This window comes from Martes martes (genome assembly GCF_963455335.1).
Source record: "Martes martes genome assembly, chromosome: 5".
NCBI classification, from domain to species: Eukaryota; Metazoa; Chordata; class Mammalia; order Carnivora; family Mustelidae; genus Martes; species Martes martes.
The window spans coordinates 75120455-75138136 of NC_137892.1; the positions used below are offsets into that span (position 1 = coordinate 75120455).

The 17682-nt window shown below is 36.8% G+C and overlaps 1 protein-coding gene across 1 annotated transcript in view; it reads right to left on the bottom strand.

Annotated features, from left to right (window-relative positions):
- Positions 1-17682, bottom strand: part of IPO11 (importin 11) — a 208004-nt gene that overhangs the window by 16550 nt on the left and 173772 nt on the right. The window contains exon 29 of the mRNA XM_080805105.1: positions 16845-16929. Coding sequence (XP_080661231.1) covers positions 16845-16929 — 85 coding nt within the window. The remainder of the gene's footprint in view (positions 1-16844; positions 16930-17682) is intronic.

Genomic DNA, 17682 nt, shown 5'->3' on the forward strand with positions numbered 1-17682 from the left:
ACTCCCCGCTGAGCAGAGAGCCCGATGCGGGGCTCGATCCCAGGACCCTGGGATCATGACCTGAGCTGAAGGTAAAGGCTTTAACCCACTGAGCCACACAGGCGCCCCTCAACAGAGATTTTTAAACAATTCTTTAGCTAGTGTTTATTCTTTTTATTCCTTTAGCCAGTGTGAATTTTATCTTAAAAGTTATATAATGATAAATTTGCAAGTAAAATAACCTCACAAACATAATCAATAGTATGAAAATATACAGTTAGGCTATAGTAACTAAAATATGCAGGTCATAATGGACTGTAATGTGGAGTTCTGAAATAAATCTGTGCAAAGCTGGCAGTGTGGTAACCTGATAAAAGTGGCACTTCCAAACAGTAGAAAAAGACAGGCTTTTGATTAGTTTGAGCTATATCTTAAAAAGCAAACATGCTACTTCACTCTTTCAGAAAAAAAAATTCCACTTAGATTAAAGATTTATTTTTTTTTAAGTTTTTAAAATTTATTTATCAGATAGAGATCACAAGTAGGCAGAGAGGCAGGGGGGGGGGGGGGAAGCAGGCTCCCTGCTGAGCAGAGAGCCCGATGCGGGGCTCAATCCTGGGATCATGACCTGAGCCGAAGGCAGAGGCTTTAACCCACTGAGCCACCCAGGCGCCCCTGGATTAAAGGTTTAAATTAAATAAATAGACCTGTAAAAACAAGGGAAATTATGTAACTTAGCCCGGGGCAGCCATTCCATGCACACCATAAAGCCAGATGAAACCAAAGTGAGAAAACAAAGTCAAAAGTAAGCAAACTGCAGATGACAAAAGAGAGGAAAACCACCAGCTCGGAAAACTCCCTGACATAACAGAGACCTCTCCAAAAGCACTGCAGATCTGGACTGATCACGCTCCAGAAACTAACATTCATCTTTCAGAAAAAGAGTCTGATGAAATGGGAGTGCAGGTGAGGAGACCCCCTGATAGCTATAAGAGCATATCTGTGAAATGAAGATCAGAACTTGCGAGACTGTGCCAGGACTCAGAAAACAGAAAAGCTAACGTAACTATGATACGCAAGACAAGTAACCTAAACCCACACTCTTTCAACACAGCTCACTTAGATCATGTGTTCCAAGAAAACTGAAGAACTGATCCAGTGGGACTACAAGGACTTGTGTTAAAATCAAGACCAGTGACTGTCTTCTAACAAATTCTGATGGTTAAGAAATTCTGATCAATGAACCCCTGACAAAACCATTCTGTGACTAACTCTGACACTCTAAATCTGATAAAAATCCCTCCATGATTTACCCACAGGGACATGACCCATAGTTCACAAAATGTGCACTTTCCTTTACAATGAAAAGCTAATCAATTTAATTTTGTTCTTGATTTAAAGAAAAAAATCAAAAAACAAACTGGGGGTGCCTGGGTGGCTCAGTGGGTTAAAGCCTCTGCCTTCGGCTCAGGTCATGATCCCAGGGCCCTGGGATCGAGCCCCACATCGGGCTCTCTGCTCAGCAGGGAGCCTGCTTCCCTTCCTCTCTCTCTGCCTGCCTCTATGCTTACTTGTAATCTCTGTCTGTCAATTAAATAAATAAAATCTAAAAAAGTAAAAAATAAAAAAAAAACCTCAAAAACAAACTGAATGAAACACAGATGAGGAATTAAGGGCTCATTTCTGTATCTATCCAAAGCTTCTTCAGGTTTTTGATTAATGCCTAATGAACTACTCCTAACTAGGTGGCATAAAATAACAACTGTTTCTTAATATTAATGAATTCTGTGGAGTAGAATAAGGATGGATGGTCTCTGCTCTGTGATCTGTGGGCTTCATCGGAGAAGACTTGAAGGCTGAAGGTGAGTGCCGCCATCTTGGGGAATCATCTGCAGGGTCACTCCACTCATTCATGTGTCTACAGTGAAGGCTAGCTGTTGTCTGGGACCTCAGTTGGGGAAAATAAGACCTACATTCTCCTTGTGGACACGTGGTACTGGTTTTCATTAACAAGTATCCCTAGGGAACATGGAGGAAGCTCTATCTTATGATTTGACTCAGAAGTCATAAAGCATCATTAAGACTGACCAACTTTGAAAAAAGGAAATGCAGTCCCAACCTCTGAATAAAAAAGAGTGTCAAAGTAACATTGTAAGAACAGCATGTGGAACAGGAGGTGTATGGACATTGTTGGAAAATACAATGTACCAGAAAACTCTTATTTTAAAGCAAAAGCAAAGAACCAAATAAAATTTCTAATAGAAAAATGGGGGGAGGGGTAAGAACAAGTCATTCATTAAACAAAGGAATATAAATAAACTATAAACATCTGGAAAATGCTCAGCCTCATTCATAATTAGAGAAGTACATTAAACAACAAGTTACTGTTTTGTAATTATCATACTCTCCAGGGCATGGAATAACTCACATGCTACCAGTGGAAACACAGATTTAAATTGTTAGCTGTTTTTCTTAAAGTGAGAGGCCTGCTTTTGAGAAAATGTATGTCAAATACTTGTCTGAATGCTTATCTGTCAGCCACTCTTCCATTCAGCTTCCAACTCTATTGCAAAAGACAACCACCATCACAGAAATATCCCCACTGTGACACAGAGTGGCCATTTAATAAAACTGGTAATTTGTACTACTTCATCAAAGACATTCTTAAATGAAACTGGCTTTAAAAAACAAACAAAAAAGCCTGCTGAGTATATGGTAGTAAAAAAAAATATGACAACCACTAGCAGAGTTTGCTGCCACTGCCTTTACAGATGCCCAAGCGGCAGCAGTTATACCTGCCTTTGTATAACCAACAATGTTTTTGCACCACCAGCGCAAATGTCCACAAAATGAAAAGAAAATAATACCTTAGTAAATACTGTCATAATTCATACTATTGATTCATAATATCAGTTATGCAATAATAATACTCTTGAAAGTGTTTCAGGAACCCCCAGTTGTTTCTGAACTACACAAAGGGTTGCTCAAGGGGCACCTGGGTGCCTCAATTGGTTAAGTGTCTGTCTTTGGATCCCAGGGGTCTGGGATCAAGCCCTGAATGGGGCTCCCTGCTCAGCAAGGAGCCTCCTTCTCCTGTTCCCTCTGCTTCTGCTCTCTCATTCTCTCTCTCAGATAAATAAATAAAATCTAAAAAAAAAAATAAAAAAAAAAAGTGCTGCTTAAGATATGCATGTGAAGCAGATCCAGTCAACGGAATGTCATCAAATGCAGCTATTAAACAAAATGATGCAAATCTAAATGTATGCACATACAAGTTGCTCATGTATCTACTATATTTAAATATAATCAAACAGCATAAATAGCATGTAGAGTATTTCTATGAACTACATACAGATGTTTATATAATGTAAATAAATTTTTTTTTTTTAGGATTTTATTTATTTTATTTATTTATTTGACAGAGAACACAAGTAGACAGAGAGGCAGGCAGAGATAGAGGAGGAAGCAGGCTCCCCACGGAGCAGAGAGCCCGACATGGGGCTCGAACCCAGGACCCTGGGATCATGACCCGAGCGGAAGGCAGAGGCTTTAACCCACTGAGCCACCCAGGCACCCCTAATGTAAATAAAATCTTTGGAAAAAAGTATCATGTTACTAAAGGCTACCTTGGGGAAAGGGTATTTCCTATCATGTAATTAATTTTGTGGGTTTTAAAAGGATATAGGTTACTTTTATAATTTAAAAAAGTCTTCAAGTTAGGAACTTGCTACAAAGAACAATTCTTTGAAAAGGCTTCTTAATCTCACCTCTCTCAAAAGATAGGTTCCTTATAAAAGAAGCAGAAGGAAAAAGGAAGAATGAAAGAAAAGAAAACAAGCAAATGTTCACTGGAATATTACCTGTTACTGAAAATACATTCTGCCAAATGAGGCCATATTCTTCATGTATAAAGATGAAGACTTTATTTAACACTGAGTCAATACCCCAGTGCCAAAGTTTCCAAATAAACAGTGGCAAAGTTACTTAACTCTTCCTGATTAAGGTTCTTAGTAACAATTCAGGTAAATAAATTCAATTCAGGAAGTAATGAGGTTGCCTGCTTTCTAAAACTCAAGAACAATATTGAGGTCAGCAAGCAATTAATCTGAAGTCTCAACTAAAAACAGAAACTCAGGAACCATCACTTTGTTTAGTTTCAAGGGCATTTTCAATAGAATTTTCTTTTCCAGTATCTTTTGATTATAATTATGTAGCCTACTGTGAAAGATCTTAACCTCTGGATCTCAAACTATTTTTTGATTAACATTTTAGCTTGATTACAGGAGGAACTGTTTTCTCAGGAGGATGCTTGGTTATCAATTTGTACCTTTATTACATCTCATTTGGATTATTTTAATTCCTTGTTTCCCATTCTCTTGGACTGTTTTAATGTCACATGCAAAGTCTGCAGTTTATAAGAGCTGAATTACCCATTAAAACAGTGTATATCTGGGTGCCTGGGCAGTTCACTCATTAAGCGTCTGCCTTCAGTTCAGGTCATGATCCCAGAGTCCTTGGATCGAGCCCCACATCAGGGTCCCTGAGTAGCGGGAAGCCTGCTCTCCCCTCCCCCACTCTCCCTGCTTGTGTTCCCTCTCTCACTCTGTCTCTCTCTCTCTCCATCTCTGTGAAATAAATAAATAAAATCTAAAAAACAAAACAAAACAAACAAAAAAACAGTGTATATCTAAACTTTGGGTAAGTGTAACATTGATTTTGAGGGTCTCACTTATAAGGGAAGCTGTGTTCAATCTACAACTTAGAAATATTTACTGGTTTTTTGTTTTTGGTTGTTGTTGTTGTTTTAATATGGCCAGCCTCAGGTAAAGTTATGTGTCTTAGGACAACCTTTTTTACATTTCAGTATCATCTGGAAATGAAGATAAGGATCATTAACAACAGTATTAACAGTCAGGTAGTTGAACTTAGGGACCATGGACTCTGAGCAAAGCATACATAAAAACAAGTAAATCCTCTCAGGAAACTGGCTTTGTAGTAAGCTAAGAGTATTAAATTTTTTTTGTTGGTTTTTTTTTTTTTTTAAGATTTCATTTATTTATTTGACACAGAGATCACAAGCAGGCAGAGAGGCAAGCAGAGAGAGAGGGGGAAGCAGGCTCCCCGCTGAGCAGAGAGCCTGATGTGGGACTTGATCCCAGGACCCTGAGATCATGACCTGAGCCAAAGGCAGAGGCTTAACCCACTGAGCCACCCAGGCGCCCTTAAAAGTTTTTGAAGAGCATGTATACATTCCTGATGGACATACATCAGAAGATAGGTTCTGCGGGTATACATAATCACTAGTGAAGGAAATACTGATTACAATGATCAATGCTCTGCACATGGTAAGCATACAAAAATGTATGTTGAATAAATACAAAAGACAAATCATGTACTGTGAAGATGCTACTCTTGCCATTGTGTTGAGGTCAAGCGTAGCAGGCAGGACTATTTGGCACTTGACTAAGAGTACACTGAACTGTTTTTAAGATAATAGAGAAATGTGAGGATTTGCAAACAATTTTAATAAATTGGGTTTTCAACTAACTATAAGGGAAGCAAGTAAGTTATATAGATAAAAATGTGTACATTTTAATAGCAAAACTGCTTTCTTTGCAAAGCGAGAAGCAATAATTTGTAATTATAATTTTGCAAACTGTTAATGTAATACTAAAATGTAAGAGCTAAGTTTTAAAGATTTCTAAGAGGCAAAGGAACAAAGACAAATTTTACCTCCTGGTAATGGCTTTATGAAACACAAACAAACTTTCATCATGAACAATTTGGATCTACTTGATTTTCTTAGCAGACAAGTTCTCGAGTAGGCTGACTTTTTCCTATTATCTATCTATAGACTTTAAAGATGACTTTGTATCAAAGGCTTAAAAAAAAAAAAAAAAAATAAGGGGCGCCTGCAGGGCTCACTTACTTAAGCAGCTGACTCTGGATTTTGGCCCACGTCATGATCTCAGGGTCCTGGGACAGAGCCCACATCTGGCGCCTCACTTGGAATCTGCTTGAGATTCTATCTCTCTCCATCGCCCTCTGCCCTTCCCCTGGCTCATATGCTCTCCCTCCCTCTGAAATAAATAAATCTTTAAAAAAAAATTAAAACAAAAGAAAGAAACCATCTCAGCAATTTTAAAGGCAAAAAAAGAATCAGATGGCAAGCCATAAAGTATCAAGTGTGTGTACTTCTACACTGATGATTATAAAGCACTCATGCCTACTCTTCTGTGGCTTCATTCAAGCAGGACCACAAAACGTACCCAGTACTATTGTGAGATAAATTTGACAATTAATATAATAGCTTTTCTGTGGTCATCTATAATACTGTTACAGATTATGCAAATACTCTGTAAACATTTCGCACTGCTGAGTAAAAAAATGCTATCTTCCATTATTACCAAAATAAAATTTATTAACTTTACAAAGTATGTAGGGCGTAAATTAAAAATAAAAAATTTATTTTCGATAGTAAAAATTTATTCTAAAACACTATTCAGTAATGAAATGGCTTTTAAATACAGGCTTTTTTTTTCTTTCAGTATTTTAAAAACACAGCTCTACTGTCAGCCTGCCTGCAATGTTCCTAATAACAAGTTTGTTATCATTCTTACCTCCTTCCCTCTCTATGTAATGCATTCATTTTTAACCCCTGACTGCTTTTAAGATGTTCTCTTCAACACTGGATTTAAGTGGCAAGTTGATTATGATGTGGCTTGGGACAGCCTTGATTCTTGTGCTTAGGGTTCTCTAAGCTTCCTAGACCTGTAATGTAATACTCATAGTTGTCATTAAATTTGGAAAAAATCTGGCCATTATTTCTTCAAATATTTCTTTTGTTCTCTGTTTTGTCATTTGGGGACTTGAACTACTTGTATATTAGGCTGCTTTAAGATGACCTACATGGCTTACCCCTCCACATGACTTTTTTACTGTCTCATTTTGGAGAGTTTCCACTTCTAGCTTTTTAAAATTCACTAATGTTTTGTTCTCCAATACTTAATCTATATTAACCCCACCAGATACTATAGATCTTAATTCCTACAGGTTCATTTCAGTCTTTTTAAAGTAACTTCAACGTCTCTATTTAACAAGCTCAATCTTTTTCTCTAGCTTCCTTTTTTTTTTTTTTTTAAAGATTTTATTTATTTGACAGAGAGAGTGAGAGAGGGAATACAAGCAGGGGGACTGGAAGAGGGAGCAGTCTTCCCGGAGAGCAGGGAGCCGGATGAGGGGCTCAATCTTAGGACCCTGGGATCATGAACTGAGCCAAAGGCAGATGCTTAACGACTGAGCCACCCAGGTGCCCTTCCTCTAGCTTCTTAACAGAGGGAGCAAAGTTATAAAAACTGTTTTAATGATCTTTTGTAGTATTTCCACCATATGTATCTATTCTTGGGTAATTAAAATTGATTAACCACCCCCCCCGCCCCTGTATGGATATTTTCCATCTTCTTTGCATGCCTGTAGGTTTTTAATGGATGCCAGGCACTATAAATTTTGCCCTGTTAGATATTGGAAATTTTTCTATGACTGTAGTCTTGAGTTTTGTTCTAGGACATGGTTACACTGTTGGAAACAGTTTGATCCTTTCAGATTTTGCTTTTACCTTTGTTTGGCAAAGCAATACCTAATATGGGCATAATTTTGTATCACCACTGACATACACTTCTGAATCCTCTACCTAATATCCTATCATTTCTGAGGTTTCCACTCTGACAACAGGATCTATTACAGGGTCTGTCAGCTCTGAGTATTGTTTCCCTAACAACCCTTCCTGGAGGATCCTTCCTGGAGGTTATTTCCCTGGCCATGAGTAACTTCCACATTTGTGTGTATTAATCAGTACTGAGTTGAAAACTCACAAGGGACCCTCCAAAGATCCAGCAAGTTCTAAGGGGGCTGCTCTCTCTTCTCTGGTAACTCGAACCTCTTCGGCATCCTCAGACTTCCAGCTCTATCTCTTCAAATCAAACAGAACACTGGGATCCCTGTGCCACTCTCTGGAAACTCTGTCCAGGCAGTAAACTGTGACAACTGGAGGGCTCACTGGGTTTGTTTTCTGTTTCTCAGAGATCATTATTCTTCATATTCTGATTTACAGTGCCTTAAAAAAGGTTTCATGTATTTCATCTTGTTTTTCACTTATTTCAGTTGGAAGGATAATTTCAAAGCCCATTATCTTCATCTTTGCAAGAAACAACTCCAATTCAACAAATTTACAGTCTCAAAAAACAAAGGAAATTAAATCTCTTGTGTGAAGCATCCATGGCATGGGGAAAGGCTTCTCTCCCTAACAACCTCCCCTTCACACCTCATCTTCAGCTTTCTGTCATCTCCCCACACTTTCAGTTCATACCAGCATCGTGCATGACAGCTAACTCCATGATTGCTTGCTGAATGGGTACTTTTGTGTAACGGTTCAAGAAACTAGATAAGTTTGTGAGTTAACCTGAGAGTCATCTTCTTCCTTTTAGGACCCTGAGAGGAAACTGGAAAGGAATCTTTGGAAACACTGGTTTGTTAAAAACACATACTCTTGCTAATGAAACCATGAGTGATATTCATGAATAATTCTCAAGTGAACTGGGGCGGGGGGGAGGCAGAAAGAATAACCCCAAGGTTCTCTTACCTTTAGGCACTAGCCCTGGTCTCCCCACGCCCCTGGGCCCAATTTTACTATTTTTCTCAGCAGCCTACATGTCATTTGGCTGGTGACATTGTAACAGTATGTATGACCAACTGGATAGAGTTAAAAAGAGTTTGATTCTAAGTTTCAATGTTTGCTCACTACTCAAGACACATAAAGCATATGGCCCAAGCAAAGCCAAGTGGAGGAAAATTAGTCAGTATGGGGAGACAGTACATACCAGTGTGTGAAAAAAGCAAAAGATCTACATCTAAATCCTATAGAAGAGTCAAGAGATTCTTTTCAATCAATCTTTTATTGGTCCCTAAAGAACCTCCTTCTTTACCAAAATGTACATTCTCACCCAAATCTGCATACCGTCTCACTGGTGTTTCTAAAACTTCACCCAGAAGTCAATCCACAGGCTGAATGCCATGTTAAGAATTTCTGCCTAAATAAATACAATAATGATCTTAAATTTATTCTCCACTCCAGTTTCTGAATTAATGGTTTTGAAACTAGGGTCCTTGGATGTTCCCAAACCCAAATGCACACTTGACATTTTCCCAAGTCTTTATTTGTACATTGTTATCAGTAAAACTTTATTTTTAGGCATGGGTACTCATATACCACTTTCCTCTGTGAACAGATAGAATACAAATACATAAATACATAAAATGCCTTTAAAATCTCTAGTCTCTAAGTATCACATAATTATTGTAGACTTACATTAATTACTTATACCAAATAACACTAAATACTACCATTCCCTCAAAATATTGCTTAGAGGTTACAAAAGGAAGTTTTACAAGAAAGATGTCCCTAGGGTGCATTGTCAAAGCAATAAAAAGCTTAAAGACTAAAATCCACATAGGTAACTTCACTGAATAATCAGGTTAATGATTAAAAGTCTTCTGGAGTGTTTTTTTTGTTTGTTTGTTTTTTGGTTTTTCTTTTATATAAAGACCATCAATATGAGAGACCTCAAGACACAGGATACACAGTTCCTGCCAGGACTAATTAGCTACAAAGACAACTAGGAAAACTGTGTCTGTGTGGTGCCACTGCTACTTTCCCACTGCTGCTAATAAGCCGCAAGGTAAGGAAAGAGGTAGTAGGTTATGGATCTAAATTTGTTTTGAGAATGTAAAGAGGAGAGAACTCTGTAATGTTAAGGCAGAGGGAAATGGATCCAATGTGAATATAGCTCATCAATGTGAATATAGCTATCCAAGGACCCAAAGAAAAGGGGTGTATTTTAGATTTAATCTTTTCTTTTTCTTTTTTTAAATATTTTTATCTATTTGACACAGAGAGAGAGATCACAATTAGGCAGAGAGAGAGGGGAAGAAGGCTCCCCGCCAAGCAGAGCCCCATGTGGGACTCGATCCCAGGACCCTGAGATTATGACCTGAGATGAAGGCAGAGGCCCAACCCACTGAGCCACCCAGGCAACCCTAGAGTTAATCTTTTCAACTGAAAGGTAAAACAGGAGAAAAAGTTCAGCTGTTTGCTTGTACATACTATTGGCTAACTGATTTTCTTAAGGTGCCTAAAGTATTAAAGAGAATGCCACAGTTAAAGAAACATTAATATGTAATGCAAGAAATGTTTATTCAACAAAGCTTTACTGTAATAGACAAAGATATACGCACATACATATACAAAGATAAGTGAGACATCGTTCCTAATTTCAAGGAGATCACAGATTTGAGTTGTAGGTTACATAGAGGTGGTATGGGCAGTTGAGATGTATAGAGCAGATGCTGCTTAAGTCCAGGAGAGGCAAACACCATTTCTGTAACTACACATGGTTGGGAAGGGAGATCAGTGAGTAGAGAGGGTGCCTCGTGAGGAAAACAGCAAATAACTAAGCTGAGTGAAGAGGAGGAGGATGAAGAGGGTCCTCAACATGTAAGGACTTGTCTGAGAGTGCTGTAACAGAGGGAAAAAAATGTGTAATGTGTATGGAAACAAGTCATCTGGTTTAGGAAACAGAGTGGGGGAAAGGAAGACAGGGCTCAAAAGCGTGGGCAGAATCACGGTGCAGAAGTCCATAAAAGACTGTCAGGGACTTTAATTCCTATTAAAGTGCTTCGCAATCCTGGTTGGACTCCAAAACAACATGTGAACCTTAAGAAATATGTAAGCCTGGGGGCACCTGGGGGCACCTGGGTGGCTCAGTGGTTCAGGTCATGATCTCAGGGTCCTGAGATCGAGCCCCACATAGGGCTCTGCTCAGCAGGGAGCCTGCTTCCTCTCCTCTCTCTCTGCCTGCCTCTCTGTCTACTTGTGATCTGTCAAATAAATAAATAAAATCTTCAAAAAAAAAAAAAAAGAAATATGTAAGCCTGATTTCTGGCTTACAAATTTAGTAGCACAAGTTTAGTTGGGTGGCAAAAGCTAAGTATTGTCCAAAGATAAAAGCAGCAGAAAAACAAGAAAATCTAGGTTAAAAGATGAGAAAGTTTGTGAAAATAAGTTTGTATAAAGACTATGGAAAATAAGAATAATTATAGGACTTCAGATAAAAGTACAAAACAGAATTTCCAGGACACTAGGAATGGTTAGTAAGGAAGAAGAGATTGTGACAGAGAAAGGTCAGAGTTTAGGACTATGGATGAGGATCAGTTCTAAATTAGGATGAGGTCAAGATGTAGCAAGAAAGTGGAGGGGGACAATGTAGTTCAACTGGGCACAGTGAGAAAAAGCAACAAGAAAGCTCTCTAAAGTTGTAACTAGCATGACAACGCATGCAAGCTGAATAAGAGAGTATTTTCAACAATATGATATTTACCTTGATTACTGAATGTAATAGGGCAAGGATTCTCAAAAGCAGTTCAGAAACTACCAATAAGATGATGGCTTAATCTCATAATATTATCTGAAAAATAAAAATGCCTTTTGTGCATAAATTTCAAGATTACTATTAGTTAACTAAGAAAAACACAGTACCTTATTAGTGACAGCCAAATATAATTCTTTCTACTAGCTCTGTTGAGTTTTTTTAGAGGCAATTGAGGGCAGTAAAACAATCACTCGACTGGTTCTCAGTGATCAAAATCATGCTGGGAGAGTTTACAACTTCCCAACCCAACCACTATCAAAGGGTGCCCTGCTGACACTGCATTTTGCCCGAGTATTTATAAAACAGTATGACAGAATATTTTCAAGAGATAACAAGTTAACTTTCCCTCTGACAATGTATTCTAAATTCTACTAAGTAGAAGTCTAAGGAAAGCTGGTGCATTTAGTAGGCAAACAAAAGTTCTCAGGAAGAGTTGACCACAGGATGCAGGATGAGCTCAGGGGAGGAGCAAACAGGAGAGGGAGGGAAAGGTGAAGGCTGAGGTGGTCTACCTAGTCTCAAAGAGGGGAAAAAACTGTCAGCTCCCTGTAAGCTCTGATTTTCAGACAATTCCATTCCCACACTGCCGTACTCTTGTGCCTCCCTGATCGAGTGCTATATTTGGCAACAGGAGCACAGGAGATGATACTCATTCGGAGGCAATATGCAAGGCATGCTCAGGATCTACTGTATTTGCATGAGACTCGGGATCTCATTATGAGTTTATCAAATAAAATGCAACCCAACCTAAAAGACATTTTCTGGTTAGATATGCTACAGCCAAAACAAAAGACTGTGATGTCAGGTTTGCTAATGTCATTTGGCCTACAAATACTTAGTTCCACCCCAAATTTAGCTCGGGTAGGCTGTAGATTCTCTTTGACATATAAAAGGTACAAGTTAAAATTTAAAACTCTTGCTAGTCATATAAATATTTAAGCCTATCAAAAGCTTAAGACTTGATTACAAACCAGTAAAAATTCACCTGCAGAGTTCACTCAGCAAACAACAGCTTAAAAGTAAAGTACAACATGTTGAAATTATATTTCCATTGGTTTGTAATATCGCACAAATGTTTTCATTCTAATCTACCTCTTGAGAGAGATAATGGAAAAATAATAGTTCCTATTCTTGAGACAGCTCTAAATTTTCTTCCAAAATACATTTATATTCCCACATGTGTACATAAAAGATGAAAAATAAATCAAATTCATTGCAAGTACAAATTATCCTGAAAACTGTTAAAACAGTTCCCAAAATGATATTTCTCTTGAAAAAAACTAATCAAGTAAGAGGCTTGCAAAGATCTATAAAACTAAGAAAAAAGAGAGAGAGAGAGACAGAGAAAACAGTTATTGTCAATGAAGTAAGGGCTACTGATTTACTAAAACACAGTAAAAATATACTTCTAGCAACACTATATATAGAACTGCCACATTTCATGAACATGCTATGAATTTAGAAAACTACTCCAATGTTTATCACTTAATCTTCATAAACTTGACATTGTTATTATACATAAATCATTTCTTTGGGCTCTAAGCTCCATTCACTGCCATATCCTCAATTTCAAGAATAGCGTTATCACATAGTGAGCATTCAATAATTACACAAAAAACTTAAAATAATATTTAAATGCAGTAAATACTCAATGTTACTCACAAAATAATTAGCATCTTTGTGAATTATCATTAACATTCTCCCTGAAATTGATCTCTCTCAATGGGTATTCTTCAAGATAATTTCTCTAGCTCTTCTTTATAGTATATATATATTATATATATATTATATATAGTGATATATAATACATATATACACACACACACATATATATAACTGCAAACTACATTTAACTGTAGAAGTAAAGCAAATGTATAAATTAATAAACCACCTGTTTCCTAGCCATGCTTATCATGAGGACATGACAAACTATATTTAATCTAAAGAACTAATTCCAATTCCAGTGACTTGTGGTAGCTGAGCTGTGTTTTAAGCTGGCATTTTCCCCTCAACCAAGTAGTTCCCATACATCATACAGTTTCAGCGAAATGGTATGTGGAGTTTCTCAGAACATTTTAGAAGCTACAGAAATTTTAGAAATCAAAACCATAAAGAATGCATCAGGCTAGGAGTCAAGAAAGCTCAGTTCTAATTTTTGCTTTCCCAGAATCTGTAACTCTTGAGTAAGAGGCAACTTCTCTGTCACTTGGTTTCCTCATCAATATCTGATCATAAAATTGTTACAGGAGTAAGTCAGATGACACTTTAAAGAAAAGATAATGTTATGCAGATAAGATACTAATATTACTACTTCAAAGTCATGTACAGTGATGATGTTTGGATAGACCATTATTTTTGCTAATGCTCTACCAGCACAGGAAAATGAGAAGTTAGTGTAGTTTTGTTTTGTTTTTAAAGATTTATTAATTTATTTTAGAGAGAGAGCACGTGCTCACAAGTGGGAAAGGGGGAACAAAGGGAGAGGGAGAAAGAATCTCAAGCAGACTCCATGTTGCACACGGAGCCAAGCACGGGGCTTGATCCCATAACCCCCAAATCATGACCTGAGCCAAAAACCAAGAGCTGGACGATTAACCAACTGAGTCACCCAGGTGCCCCAAAGTTAGTTAGTTTTAATAATGTTCAAGCTTATCTATATTGACATTACCAACTAAAGCATCTAGTAAGTATATATGAAATTAGATTGTTATGTCCAGGAGCAGATCACCAAAATATTTCTGGGGCTTAAACTGAGAAATATTTAACATGAAGTATGATCAGAAATACCTCATTAACACAGCCTTCCTTACTGTATCAAGTGTTTCATTAATAATGCTTTCTTAGTCAGTACCATCAAGTTGTCAGAAAGTGTAATATGCTCAAAAACTTAAATCTGGAAAAGTACAACTTCACATGTCACAAGACAGAAATTATAAGCAACTTAAAATGTTAATGTATTAGCTTAATTATTTATGGAAGATGTCACAAAATTATCATTCTAGTCCTGGAGCACAGTGGATAGAGAGAGACCTTAGGAATGAGATGAAATAAAATGAATGCACTAGACTTTCCATTAGTTCCCCCCAAACAGGTAGTATTGACAGGAGCTGGATGAAAAAGGGCAAGATCAGAAGTCTGGGCAGCCAAAGAGCTTTCCTGAATGGAAATTTCACCCTTATTTAAAACAAACTATGAGAATGCTCAGAAATCCATGCAACATCACCTGGCACATTCGACGTAATGTTAATCATCCACTGTTCAGAATTACAATCACTGCTGCTATCCTCTGCAAAGCAGCTACTGAAATGCAGACACCACATTTTAGGGACCACTTGAAGACAACAATGGCAGTAAGTAAATCTAACTTTTAATTATGTAATTGTGAAACCAAGCAGTCACACTTTTTCTTCCTTGTAAGTAAACAGTTTCACTTTAAAATGAAAAACTCTATGACACTAGATTGGTTTTTGTTTTAAATAATAGTTAAAAATCATCTACCAGCAAACATTTTTCCCTTTGAAATTACAACCAGGACACACCTAGATAGTTCTCAAAAAATTTCTCATGTTAAAGACAACACAGTATAAGAATGCTGATAAAATTACTGAAAAAATACATTACTTATACTGGTAACCCTGAAGATACAAGGAAACTAATATCACTACTGAAAAGTTATAGAAAATTATCATGGTATTCATAATCAGACCTATTCAAGGCTAAGATAAATAATCCCAGCATTAACCATAAATGCTGAGGTATCATCAGCATTAGACTAATGCTCTAAGTCTAAGGCACTGGAAATCTTAGTAGAGATGATATAAATCTATATCAAAAAGCTACTGTGATGACTAATTTCAAATAAAATCAACCCCTGGAAAAAATAATGGTTGTTCTGTAAAATAATATCACCTATGATTAGAACAATAATGATAAAACAACCAGCTCTCGAATAATACTTAAAATCACAAAACTGAAACAAGAAACCTGAAGTGTCATTTCTGAAACTATGCTCATACACTGTTCTTTTATGTAGTATTTCACTTACCCTCAAAACCTAGTTAGGATTAGAATTAGTACTATATGCTGTTACTGAGGATTCTCTATAGGATGAAAAATAGATTTGAGTAGATGAATTTGCTAAGGGTCAATCAAGCAGAATGACATGAATAAAGTGTGCATAAAAGCTGAGGAATGAATAAAAGCAGAATACCTATTACTCATTTACAAGTTTAGAATCTTATGAAGGAAGATGTTATAGTTTCCGTAACACCAATTATATATTCAGTGCTTTAAAAAGTGGAGACAAGGAAGGAGAAGACAAACTGTTAGGCTATACTGAAAGGCTATCATCACTCCAGCCAAAATGCCAAGTAAAATGGATTAAACTCTAAAAGGGTTTAAAAGAAGGCTGTAATACACAACTAATGAATCACTGAACACTACATCAAAAACTAATGATGTACTATATGCTGGCTAACTGAACATAGAAAAAAAAAGTTAAAAATTTTTTTTAATTTAAAAAATTCAAAAAAATAAAATAAAAGGAGGCTGTCAGGGCCACGCAGTATCAGCTCCACCCTGAGGACAACTGAAGCCCCCTGTGATTTAGTGAGGCATAATTCAAGGAGGGAATGTCGTGAGCAGACCGAAATAACGATCACCGGGAATTACTAGGCGTTCAGCAGTATTCCATGGCCATTATATATACGGATTTCTTTACTCTGTTTTTGAGGGATATTACTGTTGTTCTCAAGGGCAAATGATGAAAAGAAGGCACAATGCAATCAGTAACGGTGAGGCCAGGGGACCAGAACAGATTCCATGAGGAAACAGGAAAAAGTTGACTTATGTAGCTATTTTACATTCATGTGTCAAAGTAAACATTTAAAAGTTCAAGATTACAAACAATTTTAAAGGCAGGATATTTTAGAGGTTTCTAATTGTTTTGTTCCTATTTAGCAGTTAATTTAAAGAATTTTTATAAAGGCCTGTGATTGTCTCAGAAAAAATTCATTGTGAAAATTCATGAACAGGGAATGAAGCAATTTCAGTAAATCTCCTCAATACCGAAAAGTAAGCATTACAACTTAATTGAGTTTTGAGAGTCATATGTTTTCTGAAAGTGAAAGAGTAAACCCTTCACTCTGATAAGACAAAGAAAGCTATTTCAGATTAAGAGTTTAACTCTACTTCCTGTACTAGGATTACTAGGAACATAATTTATCTGTTTCAGGAGTACACTCCAAATTTCAAAGCTCAGTTTACATTAATTCTACAACAGGGGATAGATACATGGATGAATTGACCAACAGACATTTTCAGACCTAAAGAATATAATAATAAATGGTTCTCCCAAATTTTAAAAGCTACTTTTTAACTTACCATCTTTTTTCTCTTATCCTGTTCTGTGGGTGGTTCTTCATCTTCTGTAACCTTTGGTTCTTCAAGATGAGACATTAACATACAGCTACATAAAAAAAAAATGTTTTAAGTAAATAAAAAATGTCTCTAACATGCTGAAACAAACCCTGAAAATCACTGGAACATTAATGCTTCTATGTACTACAATTTGAGGAATGGTTAGATAAGTTGATCATTTTAAGACTTACTTACAAAAATATACCTCACTTTTTAGAAGAAAGGCCATATCAAAATGTTTTAGGTCACCTGAGAATTTAAGGTAGCAGTTGTAAAGAATTTATGGATATGTGATTTTTAAGCCATACATCACTTGACAAAGCAAGGTGTACTACCCTTTACATTTTTCTAAAAAATGATACTTAGATATTTAATTAAAATTAACACTTCTGTTACCACCAATCTTCACATGTCTGTAGATTATTATACATGCTTCATAACAATAGCAATAACTTAAGTAATAACATCATTAAAACAACATTAATTATGCAATACTCTGCTCTGTGCCCCAAATGAGGAACTTGTCCCTAGAGCACTTGTACCCACAGGATAGTTATAAATCATTTTATTTTGATTATCTGCACCACTGCTTTTCACCATTAACAGAGATAATAGAAATATAGTTTCCTACTCAGTCAATAGTTTCTCTCTTTCAGGGAGACAAGAAATAAATATTGCCTAGTGAATCCAGTTGATGGAATAAACCTCACTGCTTCCTAATTTGGAACAGCAGAATTCAGTAATTTATCAGAGTCAAAGGTTCCTAACCAATAAACTGTGGCAAAGAAAGCTTGGTTTCTCT